The sequence below is a fragment of the Sceloporus occidentalis genome, unplaced genomic scaffold, assembly GCF_023333645.1.
Source record: "Sceloporus occidentalis isolate IW3139 unplaced genomic scaffold, rSceOcc1.0.p SCAF_10, whole genome shotgun sequence".
NCBI classification, from domain to species: domain Eukaryota; kingdom Metazoa; phylum Chordata; class Lepidosauria; order Squamata; family Phrynosomatidae; genus Sceloporus; species Sceloporus occidentalis.
The window spans coordinates 20223891-20242500 of NW_028316990.1; the positions used below are offsets into that span (position 1 = coordinate 20223891).

Below are 18610 nucleotides of genomic sequence, written 5' to 3' on the forward strand. Positions count from 1 at the left end.
GCCAGGGGAGAACAGGGGGCGGGCGGGCTCTTGTTCCTGATTGGTGGGAGGCCGCTAACAAGCGTGAAAGGGAGCCAATTGAGAGAGAGAATGGGAATCTTGCTAGTGACGGACTTCCTGTCTCAACGTTCCGGAAGTGGCGGTTGCCTAGGCGACGAGTGGAGTCCTAGGAGGACGTCGAGGGCCCTGTTTGAAGTTTTCAACGCCCTTTATGGAGAGGGCTTCGCCCTCGGCTTCGGAGGTGAGCGGCGAGGGCTGAGGCAGGGACTGACGCGCCTCGATTCCGCTCCCGCTCCTGGGGCGCTGTAGTTTGGCGAGAGAAAACTACACATCCCAGGGTTCCACAGGGCGGGGCCTTGTTGTTGTTGTGTTGCCTTCACGTACCCTGGCCTTATCCTCTCCTGGGGCATCCTGGGAATTGTAGTCCGTTGTGGCTTCAGAGCTCTCTCTGCCAGAGAAGGAAGGGCTCAGTGCCTGACAGAAACTCCATTTCCCAGGATTCCCCAGGAGAGAGTCAAAGCCCCGAATAGATGTCTGTCTCTGCCGCCTCGGAAGCTCTCCTTTGCCGAAAGAGGTGGAAGCGCCGCCATGGAAGCCTTAGGAGAGGAGCGCTGCGGCATCGCCAGGTAAGCCCTCCCTTCCCTATGAGCCTCTTCGGGGACTGGGCTCCAAAGAGCGGGAGGGGCAGCTAGGGAACCCGGCTGGGAAAGGCAGCGGAAGGGTTGCTTTCCTTTCCTGCTCGAGCCCAAAGGCTAGCCTTAGAGGCTGGGAGCTTCTCCGAGGGCTGCCCTCCTGGCCCTCGCTCTGCCTCCAGGGCAATGGCCTCCTCAGGCTTTCCTTTCTCCCGCCTTTCCTGCAGCAAGACAGTCTCAAGCCACAAGGAGCTCCAGAGAAGGACTGGCTGGCGATAGGGAAGCCTTCCTTCGCCTTATTCCCGCTGAAGGATCAGAGTCTCAGCCAGTTGCAGTCTGAACAGGGAGACTGAAAGGGCGAAGGGTCTGGAAACCGTCAAGCCCAGCCAGGAAGGACTTAGGGAACTCTGGGCACCTTTAGCTGGAGAAGAGAAGGCTCAGAGGCCACATGATGATGGCCCTGTTTCAGGGCTTGGAGGGAGGGCCTATCCAGGAGGGAGCAAGCTTGTTTTCTGCTGCTCCAGAGAATGGGACCCAATGGAGCAAGGGAGGCAGGCTCCAGGAAAAGAGATTCCAGCTCAACATCAGGAGGGGCTTCCTGAGAGTAAGGGCTGTTCGGCAGAGGAACACACTCCTTCCTCGGAGTGTAATGGAGCCTCCTTCCTTGGAGGTCTTTAAGCAGAGGCTGGATGGGGATGCTTTGACTGAGGGTTCCTGCATGGCAGAAGAAGAAGGGGGTTGGACTGGACCAGGGCCCTTCTTGGGCTGTCTCCCAACTCTGTGCTTCTGTAATTCAGGTCCAACCTACAGATAAAGCGTAAAGCGTTTCATGAGGCTCCATAGTGAGGTTACCTCTTTGGTGGCACAGAAGAGCAGCACAGTGAAAGGATCCTTCCTTTCCGTAAGGGTTGAGTTTGAAGAAATGGCAGCCGTAGCGAAGGTTGGAAAGGCCGGTCCGTTCTGTAGCATGTAGCATTGGGAACGGTCCCAGTGGAGAAACCTTATCCATGCGCCAGCGCATGAAACATCATCTTGGCAATGAGTGCCACTTCAACATTGTGGCTGAAACGTCTTGAACCCGAGAAGGTGACAATGTGCGCTTAACCTCCCACAGACACTAAAGTCTGACCTGCCTTTCTCTTGATTTTAGTCCTTCGCTTTCTGACGCTGAATTCGACGCTGTCGTCGGGTCGTTGGAAGACATCATCATCCGTAAGTTATGCCCTGGATGGCGTTGGTTGAACAAAGGGCCTGCACCAAGCAACCTTTCCTCTCATCTTTAGCTGATGGGCTAAAGCTGTAGCATTGTGAACACAGTCGCCTCTCCTTTCTCTCAGACTTGAGATCCTTGTTCATGATTCACGGAGGGGCATGGATCCATTATTCTCAGTGGGGCCCACCCCTGCGGCACATGCCCTGCACTCGCTCACGGGCGCATGCCCCATTCAAGCCTATCGACTTGAATATGTGCGAATCTCCTTTTTATGGGGGGGTCTAGAATGGATCCCCCACGAAAACGGAGGGACGACTGTATTGGGCTAGGAAACCAGGGTTCAGTTCCCTGTAGCCTTGGGTGAGTCTCACTCTCAATGCCAGTGGAAGGCAGTGGCAAATGCGTGTTGAATTCTCCAAGGAACTGGATCTGTCCTCTTTTGCTTATTCAGCTCTATAACCTTGATGAAGCCTGTCCTAGTGCTGAGCCTTATTTAGGCCTGTGCAAGAACTCTTTGTTTGGTAGGAGGCTCACCTCGCTAGCAAGAAGTATCTGCTGTTACTTAGGCTGCGGCCCAGTTTTGCTGCAGCTGTGCTGTTGTCACGGCCGACGCGGGGCACAATGTACTGGACTGCAAGTCGATGACAAGCGCGCCCATGAATGCGCCTACTGTCTGTCGGCTCAATGGCCACACTGAGCGCAACTGTTTTGTGATTTCAGATGATGACTTCCAGCTAATACAAAGAAGCTTCATGGATAAATACTACCAAGAGTTTGATGATACCGAGGAAAATAAGCTAATCTACACTCCTATTTTTAATGAATACGTAAGTGTGTGTGTGCGTGTGTTTGGGTTCGATCATCTTCTCTTTTTTTGCACATGTTGATGAACTTTGTCTTTTAAAGGTTTGCCATCCCATGAGTTTCTGTGGGGCTTATCAGTTCACTTAACTTGTGTTTTCATACTGGCAGGGATGTTGGATATTTAAGCCTCTGTTGTACACTGAAAGGGGTGAAGCTTCATTGCAGATGCTGTAGGCCAGATATTCACAGGCAGCGGAAACCAGAGCCTTAGATGCAGCCCTTTTGAGGTTGGGGTTATTAGCATTTTCCACTCTCTCTCTCTCTCTATAAAATAACTCTTCTCCTTGCCCTCTGTCAACAGTGAGATGATAGACGACAGACTGTTCCTTCCGTCATCTTCAGCTGGAAATAATAATACAATATTCCCCATTTCAGATCTGTCTGGTTGAGAAATATATTGAAGACAAGCTCTTGGACAGGTTTCCAGGTTTCAGCATGTCTGCCTTCACCTTGTCACTACAGTAAGCTGGATGTTTCCTGTTATGCTTTGTGCTGTTCATCTTAATTATTCTCTTTATGCTTAAGTGGCTTTAAAAACTATTGGTGGGAGTGTGGAAGGGTGAGGCTGTGCCCTTGCAGACCTTTGCCTGTCTGTATTGCCCCGTCTTCCAAGATCTGCAGCAGACCCTTCTGTTCATGGTGCTGTCTGTATTCTGAGATGAGGTCAAGCGCTGTTTGGCACAGCGATCTTTCATTCTTGTCCTTACAAATATGGAATACCCTTCTGGGATGGGTAATTTTTGGGGTGCCGGAGCAGTGCCCCAACAAACTACCCTTCCCAGGATTCCATAGCCTTGAGCCAGGGCAGTCCAAGTGGTGTCGAATCAAACTAGATTATTTCTCCGATGTGGACTCCAGATTAAAACCCAATTTGTTTGCCACTCCATTAAGAGCAGGGCTCCCCTCTTCAATGCCCTTAAACAATTTGGAGTGTGCTTCGATGTTTCTAATGGGGTTAATTTCTCACTTGCAGGCAGCACAAGGATGAAATAGCTGAGGATATTTTCGACATGCTTCTCACATTTACAGACTTTTTGGAATTTAAAGAAATGTTTCTGAATTACAGAGCTGTAAGTATTCAGAAATGTGGAAGGCACCCTGAGTAGCCAGACCAGTTGGTCCATCTGAAATGATGGTGTCTCCTCCAGTTTGGCGTGCCAGGTCTTAGCTTCTTCTGTGTGCAAAACTGGCACTCTCTGCTTATAGCAGAAGCTGGAAGAACATGGATTAATGGTCATTGGAGAATAGGAACTGTGCCAGAGATCACACCTTTTATCCTGCCAATCCCAGAGACTGACAGCACTTGAAAGCCTTTTTCTTTCTTTCTTTCTTTCTATCTATCTATCTTTCATGAAAATTTAGAGTCTTGGCTTCTGTAGTGACTGCTAGACTCTGTGTGGGATTTCTTGCCCCCAGAATTGCAATGTATAAAAACCCAAGTGTTTGTTACAAACATGCTTCGCTTTTTGACTAAAATCCTGTTATTTAGAAAAGCCATTAAGCTGAGGGTTTCTTTCTGTCTTTTCCCAGGAAAAAGAAGGACGAGGCCTGGACTCAAGTCGCGAGTTGATGGTGATTCCTTTAAGCAAACCTGCCATGCCACCTTCCCAGAACAATCTGCGGCACTAGTTTCTTTGTTCCAAAGCATTGCCTACTTTCAGATATTGCAAAGAGACAAGCACCATGCGCAGGGTTATAAGCCTAGTGACATCTTGGCAAGCCTGATCTACTCAACGTCTTTTCTTAGGAATTACTTTTTCCCCATGGTCAGTGAGCAGTGTCACTTCAGCCCTGTTGCAGTAACGGTCTCTTAGGATCTGGGCTCATGCTGCTCCAGGGTTTTATGTCATGGAGTCTAGCAAATGCAATAATTTTTATTTGAGGGTTGCGGTTTCTTTGGTTTTTTGAAAAAAGACATAATACTGCAAGGCCTTGGCTCTTCTCCTTCAGAGCCCAGTCCTGGAATGCAAGTGTTGAACTCACCTTGGGTTGGGAGGGCTTTCATTGATGAGCCTTTATAAACTCTCAGAACCACAACACGTCCGGAAAAAGGCTGTTAGTGTAGTTCCAAATGCCACATTTTGACCTTTTAACAATTGTGTGTGATTGACAGAAATCTTTTACAAGAACATGTCACTTGTCAGTTCACCAGTAATTGTGACTGTGTCTCCGTCATCCACACACACAGAGACCTGACTGTTATTCTTTTAATTTGACTTGAAAGGCCTCCACCTGAACTTCACGTTACTCTGGAAATCTGTGTTTCCTTTCTCCTGGGAAGCCTCATACCTAACAGTGTCGGTAACAGTTTGTCCTCTGTCATGGACTGTATTGTGTGCATTGTCAGCATAGTGAAACTTGGTGGTGGTGAAACTTGAAATCAGAAGCTTTCATGGCTTCCAGGATATTTGGGGAATGGTCATTCAGAGATGTTGAGAGTCTTCTCCTCCTCTCCCCCATCCTGTTTTTTTTGGTAAGGATAGTATCACAGCTCCCCAGGTCCCTTAATGCTGGTTAAGCTGGTTTTTAGTTAGTGATGTGAACAATTCCCCTACATTACAATTTCAATGTAGTTTTAACTGTCAAGAATTCCCCCCTATCCTTAAGAATTGTTTCTTTCCCCCCAAACATGGTTGAAGCAGTCAGATATGTCCTGAGTGATTAAATTAATTCTGAGCACCAAGTGTTTCATCAGTGTTGGGATTTCTGAGGTTTTGGTGTGTGGGGTTTTTTTTATTACACAGAAGACATTTCCTTGCGTCAGTGTCTCTGTAGGCCTGCATCTTTGCTAAATAATTGGGAAACATATGCTGCTACAGATTCAGTTGCACCTTCAACAAAGCAGTCTTCCTCCTTGGTTATGCCAAATCAGCTGATAATGTGTGCCAGTGGTATTGCACATGTCCACAACCCAAATCTTGCTTGCCCTGATGGAAATCCTGGTAAGAAAAGTGTGATGACTGCTGCCCTCTTGACCTGGTCCTGTCTTTACTAGAAGTAGGTGAGACAACAGTAAGAATGTCTAGATATATTCCAGTCCCTCCTAAAGTCAGCCATATAGACCTAAGGAGGATTTCCCCCCCTAAAAGTGCACAATAATTACTTTGTTAGTGGAGCTTTTAAGCTTTACTTCTCCCACCGCCACAGATAAACCAGTGTTACAGACATTTTACCTTGATGTTTGTGTGATACACAGTAGTATGTGCTTAGAAATTCTTGGTTTGGAGCGCATGTTGCCAAGATAAAGGAGTGTGATGTGGAATCGGGGGTTTTATGTTCACTGTTTTTGTGGTGTTTTTCTTTCCCTTTGCAGATTGTGTTTGGCAGCTCAAACTGAAATTGTGAGAATGATACACTGCAATAAGTACCCACTGTAGTTTTTTCTATGGTCAACATTCATTCAGTGTTCATACGCAGTGAGGAAAATCCCTTTCTCTTTGGAGGCACTACTCTGTCCCTGTTTGGTCTTGCTCTGGTTGAAATTAGCAGGTACATTAATGTGTTTTCAGACAGTGCTGGCAAAGCATGCTAAAACTGTTAAGAACAGTATTTGTCTTGGCATTGTTTAAAATCCAGTCTCAGTCCTTCATATCAGCAAATGAATAATAAAGAGTGGAATGCATGATCAGGTTTCCTGTTTCTCCCTTACCTTAAACACCCGTTTAATTTTAAAATCATTGTATTTCAACACCCATGTTTTCAGAACTTGTCCATGCTAGTTAGAAATGATGGGAGATATAGGCCTGTTACAGACTGCCAAAATAAAGCTGCTTTGGGTCTCTTTGGAGGTATGCTATTTAAATAATGCATGGGTCCTAAGAGTCCGGAGGTCGCGCCAAAGCCACACTCCATTCCTAAGCACTGGAGTGCAGCTTTGGTGCAGCTTCCGGATTCTTAGGACCCATGCATCATTTAAACAGCATACCTCCAAAGAGACCCAAAGCAGCTTTATTTGGGCAGTCTGTAACAGGCCATAGTCTTAACACATCAGGAGGCTCTCGGTTGGAGAAGGCTGGCATAAGTCAGTTAAATTAATTTATATAAAGGCTTTGTGGAATATTTTGCTAAGATGCCCCTGAATCGCTAGAGGAATCTTGGGAACATAAACACTGGAAGCACTGAATATACAACTGTTTGGGAAATGCCTTCTGTCAAGAGCCTTCATGGGAACGCCAGTGTTACCTTCCTTGGTGTGTTAATATGTGTCGAGTTGAAACTTGCTTCCTGCTTCTGCTAGCAAAGGAAGCTTTGTGGGAGGGTACAAAAAGAATTTGTTCTTCCTTATGGGTTTGAATCAAACCAATGAGTTAAAGCGACCCTCTCTGGGTGAGTAAATATAGGGGCCTGGAGGTAGCTCTTACTTTGCGAGGTTGTTTACTCGGTTACACTTGTTAAGCACGGTTGAGTAAGTCTTTATCTAAATATTTAATGGTTCGTTGTGTTCTTTCCAAAACTGCATCACTGACTTTAAATGCCTGCCTGTTTGTATTTCAGGAAAATTAAATTCTTTCCATTGTGTCTCCAGAGAAACAGTCGACGTGACGCCTCTATCTTGACTGGAGAGTGTTAACTATCTGACAGCAATGGTTCCTTGTTTTTAATCCGTTTTTTGCCTCTAGTTAGGAGGCATTGCTGCCTTGATTCCTATCAGTGAAGAAAAGTAGGCTTTGATACAGAGCTGGACAACCTGAAGCTGTCAGGTTCCCATCATCCTGATCAATGGGATGCTGGGAGCAGTAGTTCATTTGGAGGGTCACAAGTTCCCTGTTTTGGTAGTCCCAAATAGAATAGACCCATCAGTTAAATGGAGAGGCAACACAACTGTAAATCCCACTGATCTGATAGGTCTACTTATTTTGACTACCAGAGAGCTCCAGCCATACAAGTAAAAAGGCTAGTTTTCCTGGCCACCCTGAATTCTGGGCTACTGTTCCCTGTTCACCTCCCTAAACTTTCCAAGTCTTCCTCAAGATGGTTCTTGTATGTCTTCAAGTCATTTCTGATTTACGGTGATCCTATGTTGACCCTGTCATGGAGTTTTCTTGGCAAGATTTGTTCAGAGGGGATTTGCCTTTGCCTTCCTGAGAGAATGTGGCATATCCATGGTCACCCAGTGAGTCCTAGCCCAAGACTCAAACGACTACACCATGCTGGTTTTTCAAGATTATGACTGTTTTAATAAGGGCCAGGAGCACCTTTTGTGCCTGCCTTGCCACAGAAGGAAAGCGGAGACTGTCACTAACATCCACACTAGATAGTGATTATAGTCTTTGCATCTTGCAACCAGGCACAAAAAAACCATTAGTTCCCAAGCCATCGCTGGCAAACCATAGATGTTCAAGTAGTAGGACACCAACAAGAGTCCCTTGTGCTTCATGTGATATGAGCACATCTCTCCAAACAAATTCTGGCATGCCTTTGTTGGACAAAAGGTGAAAGATTTAGGTTTTTTTTATTTAAAACAAAACTTTTTAGAAATAATAAAATACTTGCTGTGTATTTGTACCGGACGCACCCTTGCTACTACGTTAATAATCACACATTATTTACACAATAGGTGCAAGTGGCTTGCATAAAGGGAAGCTGCTGGGTTTGCTTGGTTTTTAGCAGATTTAGTTCTGGTGAGATGTGCTGGCTTGTCCATTCCTGGAGAGAAGCATTGGCTGGCCTGCTCTTTCAACATCGTCCACGCATGATCTTCCACGATTTAAGTGGCGATCCCCTTTTGAACATCACAGAGCAGACTTCCATACTGCTGTGCACACAATGCCTTGTCCACATATTCCACTATCCATCAGGTAATTATTTCTTCTTCGCCCATTTGGAGATGTCATTATTATTAGGAACCATCCTTACAATGTGGCGATCCTCAGAACTCCGCCCTTATTGAACCAAGAGATGCACTTAGGTTGGTTTGCACATTTCCATCGCCGGATTGCCACACGTGGCACGAGTCCTTGTTGAAACACATGAAACCTCCTCCGTTGAAAAGCACTTTGTTTAGTAAGGCACTGGCGTTTTGAACTGTGGTTTTAGGCTGGTGCTGACCTAGTGCAAACCAGGACTCGGGACACTTTTAAACTCCCTTTCTGAACCTGGCAAAAGGTGCTCAGCAAGGCCTTGGCCAGCCTACAAGGGGTGCCAGTTAGCGCAAAAGGCAGCAGGAAAGGGCATTTAATGTGATAGATTGAGTTAGAAGAGCGTACTTAGCATGGAGATCTGGAACAGAGCATAGCGTTCAGACCTTACAAGGTCTGGAAGGGAGGAAGGACTCAAGCACCCAAAGGCCCCGACAGCCACACCACAGCACCGCCACGTTGAGCCACGTTGATTCAAGATGGCCCACAGTTTTCAGGCGTGATTGGGAACCGTCCCTTGGCTGGTTGCCGTGCTGCTTCCGTATGCTTTCCATGCACGGATGCTGAGGCAGGCACTGACTCCGTAGCCTATCATCACCAGGCAGGCAAAGAACTGCAAAGAGAGGAGGGAGGCAGGAGTGAATCTGGACCTAGGGCTGGCATGGCAAACATCTGTGGGCCAGGTCTTCCTCCGCTGGCCCTGAAAGTGGCCCAAGGTCCACACAATGTTTTTTTTTTAAATGCCATTTTCGTGGATGTTCAAGTCCCATTATATATAATGGGAAAGGAAAATGGCATCTCTAATATAAAATCAAAAATCGAGGTTTGCTATTTGGAATTTATACTTGAATATTTTCAAGCTGTGGATGCTTGAATCCGTGGATAAAAAACTCGTGGATAAGGAGGGCTGAATGTACATGTGAAAATATCTTACCCTTGCAGGATCTTCAGATCCCTGTACAACCCCCAAATACCTCTGTTTTCCTCTGCTGTTGCATCGCTTCCTACTACCATTTTGAGAGGGATTCCAGAGGAAAATGGAGGTATTGGGCTCGGTGTGTGCGGCAGGGTGTCTGACAGAGGGATTGGGGGGGCAAATTGTCCTCTGGCAGTTGTCTACTCTTGAGTTCTTTCTGGAGGCTTTTGGGAACATTGGCTGTTGCATCAAGGAGAGAGAGAGCATCGCTGACTTTCAGAGAGCAAAACACTGCCTTGTTGGCGAATTGCAAAACTCCACAACCAGATGTGCAATGAAATGTCCATGCACTTCTCCATGTGTGCTGCACAAACAATGCACAATGCTCATCCCCGTGCCATGAGGCATCATGTGCAACAGTCCCATGTGGACAACCCTGTCTCTACCAGCTTAAAATGATGTATCCAGTGTACATCGGACAAATATATTTGAACCACTTCCTGTGCCCCTAATCCCAGCGAAGGTGGAGGGTCCACTGTAGTCTATTTTAACCTCATAACATAAGCAAAATTCTCTGGATTTATCTCTTGACAAGGGTGCAGAATCCTAGACTCTTATCTTTGTTGTTGTGTGCCTTCAAGTCATTTCCAACTTATGGCAACCCTAAGGCGAAGGGGGTTTTCCTGGCAAGATTTGTTCAGAGGAGGCTTGCCATTGCCTTCCCCCAAGGCTGAGAGAGAGTGCTATGCCCAAATGGGTTCCTATAGTTGAACTGGGATTCAAACCCCATTCTAGTCCTACACAATTCTTCTCACTTTGGTGGCTGACACTGGCATAGAAAGCTGAGAATTGGGAGAGAAGAGATGAAAAGGAGGCTCTAACTCTAACGCATGATGTAGCCTCAGCTGCTCTCCCAGTTTGCTGAGCATTACATCATGGCTGGCACTGCAAGCCCTGAATGCGGGCATAAAATGATGTCCTAGCAAGCAATCCCCATTATTTATTCTAAAGAACAGATGGCAAGAGTGGGGATGGGCAGAAGGACTATCCTATAATCTGGGCCACTGACCACAGAATCATAGAGTTGGACTAGAGACCTCAAGGGCCATGCAGGAATACAGAGTCAAAGCACCATCAAAGAAGAAAGTGGCACATTTCTTACTTATAGATCTGTCACATTTCTCCAGTCAGATTTTTAAAAAAGTGTGCATGGCTCTCCTTCTCTTTTCCTCTTTGTTGGCACAAGAAATGTATAAAGTCGGTCAAGCTAACGGAGTATCTGGTCTGTGGTCCCCCAGTGCGGGCCAAACTGGACAATATGTCCAGTTGAAAAGATGCTCGCACCAATGTTGAAAGGTGTCTGTTTGCCCAGTGACTACCCTCGCCTATGTATCTTGCACTTCATGTGCTTCGCTTTGTGATTGAACATTTGAAGGTTTAAATGTGGGTTTAATTTCCTAATCCGGTCCCTGTGTCTCTGAGGAAGTCTCATTGCAGAAGGGAAACCAGGTCATTCATAAGGAATATATGTCTATGTCTCAGTAGGGAATTCAACCTAGATCTCCCAAATCTCAACCCATCGCTCTTATCACTGCATCACCTTGGCTTTATGGAGACCCAGCAATCCATGGGCATGTATCCCCTGAGATTAACCTGGTTTCCCTTCTGCTGGCCAACCTATGGCTCAGCTTTAAGGAAGGAATAGCTGGTCTTTGCAACAAATGGGATAGGAAGAAGTGTGGGGAGATGTTACCTACCGATGCAGAAGCTCTTCTGTTGTAGTCTGGCGAATGCGGCCAGGAAAAAGGCTCGACGGACGCCGCGCTTGTTATGAAGGCCGTCGCGTACAAGACCGCAGCCGACACATTGAAAACCATTAGCTGGAGGTAGGAAGAGAGAAAGAGGGTCTTGAGTGACAGTTATGCATGGCTGTTATGGGTCCTAATGATGGGGCGCACCTTTGCCGCTGCTATAAGATGCATTGCACCTAGGGTGCCATAATTGTCCACTATTACCAGGGACAAAATGTGGAACAGATTCGAGACCAAACTGTAGGACAAAACTCAGCCCAAAATGTAGGACATTTAAGGTCCTCCATTTTTCTTAAATGTCCTATATTTTGGGCTGAGATTTGTCCTGCAGTTGTCCTACAGTTTGATCTCGAATCTGTTCCACATTTTGTCCCTGGTAATAGTGGACAATTATGGCAACCCTAATTGTGCCTTGAAGCATGCAAGAGGAATCCCAGATGGGCCTCTCCGCAAATAGCCTTTTGAGCAAATACCTTTTGCAGTGGCATGGATGCTGTAGCCTTCCTCTTGGAGCACACAAACACACACCTGTGAATGTTTTGAACAGGGCCAGCCCAAGACATTGTGCAGTGTGGGCAAACAAATAGCAAACAAACAAAAGCGAAGGGAAATGACTGAGAGCGGTGCAACTTTACATCTGTTTTCACAGAACAGTTCCTCTCTCCCCAGGTTTCAGGACTCACCACAAGAGGCCAAGGGATCATGTAGAGCTTTGCCTGGAGTTTCAGTAGATACATGCCAAAGATGATGACCGTCACCAGCCAGAAGAAGATGGCGACAAACATCACCCAGCCGTACGAAGGATAAGGTTGGTAGTACGTGTCTGCAATGAGAGCCCACACCAGACAGCCCAGCACCTGCGCATCACCAAAGAGAAGAAGAACTGTTAAAGCCAAACCATCAAAACCCAACCACCCGATGCCCAATATTGCTTCTACCAAGATTGGCTCTCCACCAATAAAAGGCACTCTTGAGTTTTGGAGACCCTTCTGAGTTTTGTAGATGGACTTTACATTTCCAAAGACGGGATCAAATTTTTCTACCCTCGTTGCAAGTAACCCTAGGTTTTTCGGTCTATGTGGCCATGTTCTAGAAGCATTTATTCCTGATGTTTTGCCACCATCTGTGGCTTTGGCATCTTCAGAGAATCTTTCAACCTGAGGGTTACTTGCAATATTTTTTTCAAGAACTAAGTTTTTGGTGGAATGTTTTTCTCGAAAGCAAACCTATCCTTGGGTTTTTTTTTCTTGGCAAGCTTTGCTCAGAGGCAATTTACCATTGCCTTCCTCTGAGGCTGAGAGTATGTGACTTGCACAAGGCCACCAAGTGGGTTTCCATGGCTGAGCTGGCAATCGAACTCTCAAACCACTTATTTAGATCCCTCCATTTTCCAGTTTTCCCAGTCTAGATGTCAAGGTAACTCACAAGAGTTAATGCAAATACAGCTAGAAATGTTACCTCATACAAAAGTATAGCAAATTCAGTAACATCAAAAAAAATCCACCAGTGATAGAGACCTATTTTGTGCATTTTGGTTGTCCAGTAAAGGCATCACTGTGTGGTAGATTTTGGATGGTGTTGTATTGGGGAATTTGGGGAATAAGACCTCTGCACCTAGATCCCATGCTACTTCCAGGCTTTATTTTCTCCCAATGCACAGGATCCATAGCAGCTGAGCTACTTGCCAACAGGTTAGAGCACATGCGCTTGGTTTTCTCTCCTGTGTGCAAGGAGGACGCAAGCGCCTTTGTGATAGGGGTGCCCATGGTTACTTATGCGCCTGGTTGATTCATTCCCACCTGTGCAAAGAAACAGGACACCTCCCTAAGGGCCTGTGGCCCATTGTCTTTGCAGGCTCTGTAGCACACCTGTCTCTCCTGCCTTGGCACAGAAGAAGGCCAGACCTTGGAGAATAGGAAGCAAGACAGTTGGCAACTCACTGAGCCTTTGGAGCCACTTTGCAACAGAACACAATGCAGAAAGCGTATACTGTATATATTCATGTATAAGTCTAGAAACTTAGGTTTAAAAATTGACCTGAGTCGACTTATCCAGGGGTCAATGTAAGTACTGCATTTTAATGCATGTGAAAGGCAAGAGTTTAATCTGCCCTAGAAGCACTGACCCCTCCTACTCTCTCATCCATCCAGCTTTTAGTATATAATAATAATAATATGACCTCAAAGATCTTTTCTGGACCCAAAATGGCTATGGGACGGGTGGAACTTGCTCCATCCCATCGGTTCGGACACTTGTGAACTGAGGGGCTGGAGCCATTAAAATGCCACTGACTGACCTAGGAAAAGGAGGAGGAGGATGCCATTGAAGCAGCTGGGCAGGCTCTTGATTTACCACCGGTGACTCTACAAAAGTCTTCATTGCTCAATGAAAGGAACCCTGTGCGCCTAAGAAGACATTGTTTTTTCCCCCCTCGGACGCAAACGCTCCAGTTCCTCCCTGCAGCTCCAGACTGAACAATGCCTTCTTCTTTTCTTCTTTTCTCCCTTGCATTGCCAGCCCCCGCGACCGATTTGTTTATATATTTTCAAGCGTTGGCACAGGAGGCCAAAGGCATGATGGAAAAGATGCCCATGAGACAGATGCAGAGGTCTCATTCCCACTACCTTTTAAACCGGATCGCAAATGGGGTTGAACCGGTTTAAATGACCCTGGTTCATACTTGAACCAAACTGCCGAAGCAATTCGGAGAGGAGGGTCATGCGCCAGAGCCATTTAACTCACCTCTTTTTGATGCTGATTTTTTCCACGTCTTTTGGGATAAATCAATTCAGCGCAAGTGTGAACCAGATGCTGATCCGAATTGATTTAAATTTGTCCTTTGTCCGGCTGGAGCAGGTCCATTTTTAATCGAGTCATTCATCAATGTGAACCACAAGTGGGTTATTTTATTTTGCAGAGGGGCATATGTAGTGTGAACCATGCTCCGCGCCTGAACCAATCCATTGATTCGGATCGCAAAGCGATTTATTTGTAAGTGGAAATGCAGCGAGACGCAGTAAAGAGCCACCAAGTGGGCACCATTTCCAATTTCAGAAGAGGCATTGGAGCTTTGGACTAGGACCCTGGAGACCAAGGTTCAAATCCTGGCTCAGCCATGGAAACCTACTAGTCACACTCTTTCAGCCTCGGAGGAAGGCAATGGCAAACCTCCTCTGAACAAATCTTGCCAAGAAAACCCCATTGATAGGTTTGCCTTAGGGTTGCCATAAGTTGGAAATGACTGAAAGGCACACAACAACAACAATAGTAGTAGTACCAACTAGCGCTTTGCGCCTTACCCAAAAAATAATTGTCAGCTTCTGGATCTATTTTAGTATTGAAAGATATAGCCATCTTAGTCTGCAGAATCAGTATGTAAAGAGATGTCAAGACTTATCATATTGCACCAATATTAAAATCCAGTTAGTCTCAAAGGTGCTACAACTGGATTTTAATATCGGTGCAATACGATAAGTCCTTGATGGATCAGAAACAAATCTGATTGTGAAGTCAACATCTGATTGTCATCTTTTGAACTAAACTGGTGCTTTTCTTGCTTCTTGCCTAAAATGACAAGCCAAAGGATCTGTCCCCAGCGGGACCTGATCTCATACGATCAACTCATCCCTTTCTATCCTTTTTTCTCTCCCTCGTTCCACGTCTTGCTGGCCAGACCGTCACCCCATGAGTAACAATCCTTAGCCAATATGGTTCAACTGATTAAATCTGCATAAATCTGCATCTGGACAAAACAACAGTAGACAATGAGCATGTTTTATGTTGAGATGATGCATGCCCCGGTCGCAGCAGTCACCGTCTTGGAGGCAAAGAACAAGGACGGAGGGTGGCATCTTGCAAGGCTGCCCTCGCCACCTGGCCTTAGGAATGATTTCAAGCCTAGAGTCTAAATAGGAGGCCAAACTGCATTAATTCTGCAATGCACATGCAGCCATGGCTCCATCCTCTGCAGTCCTGGGATGTGCAGTTTGTTGTGGCACCAGAGTGCTCTGAAAGAGAAGGGGAAATCGTGCACAAAACTACAAATCCCAGAGCTCCATAGCATGGAGCTGGAGCGGTTAAAGCAGTGTCAAGCTGCATTCATTCTGTAATGCAGAGATGGCCCTTGCGCGGTCCTTGGTCTTTCTTGGCAGCCCCGATGTGCATCCTTTATGAGCGAGAGACGGACTCTGTGTGGGATGCCCAAGCATTTGAGTTATGCCAGCCATGAGAAGAATTCAGGGGAGGAACAACAATGGAGACAGAAAGAGCTCTGTAGGGCAGGCTAACTTGTTTAGGCTGCGTCCACACTGGAGAAATAACCCACTTTGGCTGCGCTTTCACTGCCCTGGATCAAGGCTGTGGAATTCTGGGAGTTGGAGTTTGTTGTGGGGCCCAGAGCAGGGCCAAACCAGGTTATTTCTCCAGCCTAAGAAACAGGTCTGGGGGCACAAGGGGCCCCTGAATGGAGAACACCTTGAATTTCTGAATTTAAGTCTGCTTCCTCAGGCCCATCAGATATCTCCATCTCCATCTGAGGAAGAAGTAGACTTTAGCCTATGAAAGCTCCTGCTGCCAACTTCTTTCTTGCTTTCCGTTTAGTCTCAAAGGTGCTACAAGACCTCTCTGCGTACTGTTTCTACAGACTAACATGGCTATATCTTTGCATTTTCAAGGCTTTCGGTTTAGTCTCAAAGATGCCGCAAGATCTCTATATCTATTGATTCTACAAACTAACACAGCTCTGTCTTTGAATTCTTACTATCGGTGCCGACTTGTCTTAAACTCACTGTTGACCTTATGCCAAAGATCAGGGTTAGTGGCATTTCTTACTGAATGTAGGCAACACAGTGGCAGAAGGAAAAGTCCAGCTTGGCGTTTATTGATGGGACGGGCATCAAGCAGCGCCAAGCACGGTCTTTCCAGCACAAAGGGCCATTGAAATTAAACTGGTGTTGACCGTCATCGGCAAGGTGAGATGGTCAAGAGACTCAGACACATGGGCATAGTTGTTCCTTTTCCATGGGTTTGCAATGCACACATCTCAGGGAAGTGGGCCTCGTCCCAAAGAGAGACCTGGCTCTGCTTTACTACTCTGAGGAGTGTTCCTTGGGAGGAGAGCATCTGTTCCAGGCAACAGACTTTAAGGTGCATCTATACAGTGGAAATAGTGCAGTTTGACACCGCTTTGACTGCCCTGAATCTGTTGCACAAAATCCTGGGATCTGTAGTCTTCTGAGGCATCAGCCGTCTTTGAAGAGGAGGCTCAAGCCTTCGTCAAACTACACATCCCAGGATGACAAAGACATCTTATAAGGGTTATAAAAGATTCTGGAAATAACCATCTTTTCAAGTCCCTTGAAGCCTTAAGTTCTAAAAAGTGGTTTCCAAGATTTAGGATCTTTCCTTTCTCAGCTTCTGCAAAACCTGTGCCATAATCTCAAAGGTCCCTTAGTGTCACCATAAGTCAGAAATTATATATATATATATATATATATATATATATATATATATGCATTTATTTATTTATATAGCACTGTAAGTTTTAAACCTTATCTTCTAAGAAGTTGTTTCCAAGATTTCTTCCAAAAAGCCCCAGGATCTTCAGAACTCAAGTTTTTATAAAACTTCTATGATATACATATACATATATATATAGAGAGAGACAGAGAGACAGAGAGAGAGAGAGCGCTTCCTTATGAAACGCCTCCCATTAGGTAACTTTACAATACATTTACAATACAGTTTTAGGCGTCTGGTGGAATAAGATGGCACTATATAAACCATATAGAAAATGACCATCCACTAGTAAATATATATATTGGTGGATGGTCATTTTTTATATGGTTTATATAGCTTCCATCTTATTCTACCAGATGCCTAAAATTGAATTATTTTAGGAAGCATCTGCCATGGATGGTTTAAAGAAGTTTTTTGGAGTATTGTTAAGCACCTGATTTTCCTGGTTCGTTTGCTATCTATCTATCTATCTATCTATCTATCTATCTATCTATCTATCTTTCTTTCTTTCTTTCTTTGCAAGTGACACTCTCTCAGCCTCATTGCAAGGCAATGGCCAACCCATTCCTTGCCAAGGAAACCCCCCCAAACAGGTTGGCCCTATGAGTTGGAAATGACTTGAAGGCCCCCAGCAACAAGGCCCCCCATCTGGCCCCCCTCTTCCCCCCTCCTCTATCCCGCTTTCGTAGCGGTTTCCCATCTCACAGCCTTGCTGCTACTCACGATTTCCAAGGCCATGAGGATGCCGAAGAGGGAGCGGAGGAAGGCCAGGTCGAAGGAGGATGCTGAGGATGCAGCTGCTGCTGTGGAAGGGTCTGGTCCAGGGCTGCTGCTGGTCCTGGTGCTGACCTTGGCCGGGAAGTCTGCCATCCTGGGCCCCCCTGGCCCTCCTGCCCTCCTGGTGCCCTGCCCTGCAGCTCTCTCTCTCTGGCCCTCCGAGGACCAAGGCAAGGCAGATGAGACAGAGAGAGAGAGAGAGAGAGTGAGGAAGAGGAGGAGGAGGAGGAGGAGGGAAAGGGGAGGAGAAAGAGGAGGAGAAAGAAGAGGAGGATGAAGGAGAAAAGGGAGGAAGAGGAGGAAGAGAAGAAGAAGAGGAGGAGGAGGAGGAGGAGGAGGAAAAAGGATGAAGAGGGAGGAGGAGGAGGAAGACAAAGAGGAAGAGGAGGAAAAGAGGAAGGGAGGAGGAAGGAGAGGAGGAGGAAGAAGAGTAGGGACAGGAAGATGAAGAGGAGGAAGAAGAAGAGGAGGAGGAGGAGGAGGGAGAATTCCTATAAAATCAGCATACATTTTTAAAAAGGTTTTTATGACCCTCGGTTTTGGAGATTCGTGTAAGTGACAGGTCACCCAACCAAATAATAACCAGGGCTCACCCTGCTTAGCTCCCAGGATCAGAAGGGATCTGGTGCCTTTGGGGCACTGTCCCACATTGACATGGCAGCCTGTAAGGAAAGGGATGGAGCTGTCCCATCAGTTCGTTGGTTCAAAGCCCTGGGTCCCAAACGTTGGTCCTCCAGGTGTTTTGGACTTCATCTCCCAGAAGCCCCTTTTCCAGTTTGGATGAAGTTCAGGGATCCTGGGAGCAGAAGCCCAAAACATCTGGAGCACCGAAGTCTGGGAATCGTTCATTCAAAGGACGGTCGCTAGGTGGCGCCAAAGGCACGGCTGCAGAGGCTCCAAAGGCTTCCTGACAGTCATCAAGCTTGGGCTTTCTTACATGTTGTTTATCTATCTATCTATCTATCTATCTATCTATCTATCTATCTATCTATCTATCTATCTATCTATCTATCTATCTATCT

At 46.3% G+C, this 18610-nt stretch overlaps 2 protein-coding genes across 2 annotated transcripts; one reads left to right on the forward strand and one right to left on the reverse strand.

Moving 5' to 3' along the window:
• The first annotated feature begins 99 nt into the window (after positions 1-99).
• On the forward strand, positions 100-6484 carry LOC149306063 (ADP-ribosylation factor-like protein 2-binding protein). Its single transcript, XM_089540598.1, has 7 exons — positions 100-241; positions 498-626; positions 1783-1844; positions 2566-2672; positions 3085-3170; positions 3683-3779; positions 4240-6484. The coding sequence occupies exons 2-7, from the start codon at positions 589-591 to the stop codon at positions 4336-4338; spliced, it is 489 nt and encodes a 162-aa protein (XP_089396724.1). The 5' UTR covers positions 100-241; positions 498-588; the 3' UTR covers positions 4339-6484.
• Positions 6485-8144: 1660 nt separating this feature from the next.
• Positions 8145-17776, reverse strand: LOC149306064 (plasmolipin-like). Its single transcript, XM_089540665.1, has 4 exons — positions 17535-17776; positions 11978-12151; positions 11241-11363; positions 8145-9180 (listed from the first exon to the last, which is right to left on the reverse strand). The coding sequence occupies exons 1-4, from the start codon at positions 17679-17681 to the stop codon at positions 9061-9063; spliced, it is 564 nt and encodes a 187-aa protein (XP_089396791.1). The 5' UTR covers positions 17682-17776; the 3' UTR covers positions 8145-9060.
• Between the last annotated feature and the right edge of the window lie 834 nt (positions 17777-18610).

Bases quoted from the DNA above. Each gene is read 5' to 3' on its own strand.
- LOC149306063 (XM_089540598.1), top strand. From the start codon at position 589: ATGGAAGCCTTAGGAGAGGAGCGCTGCGGCATCGCCAG. The intron at 1,845-2,565 runs GTAAGTTATGCC...TTGTGATTTCAG, and splicing joins GTTGGAAGACATCATCATCC to ATGATGACTTCCAGCTAATA. The intron at 3,171-3,682 runs GTAAGCTGGATG...TCTCACTTGCAG, and splicing joins GCCTTCACCTTGTCACTACA to GCAGCACAAGGATGAAATAG.
- LOC149306064 (XM_089540665.1), bottom strand. From the start codon at position 17,681: ATGGCAGACTTCCCGGCCAAGGTCAGCACCAGGACCAGCAGCAGCCCT. The intron at 12,152-17,534 runs GTGAGTAGCAGC...GGTGATGCGCAG, and splicing joins TCCTCATGGCCTTGGAAATC to GTGCTGGGCTGTCTGGTGTG. The intron at 9,181-11,240 runs GTAGGTAACATC...CTCTCTTTGCAG, and splicing joins ACAGAAGAGCTTCTGCATCG to TTCTTTGCCTGCCTGGTGAT.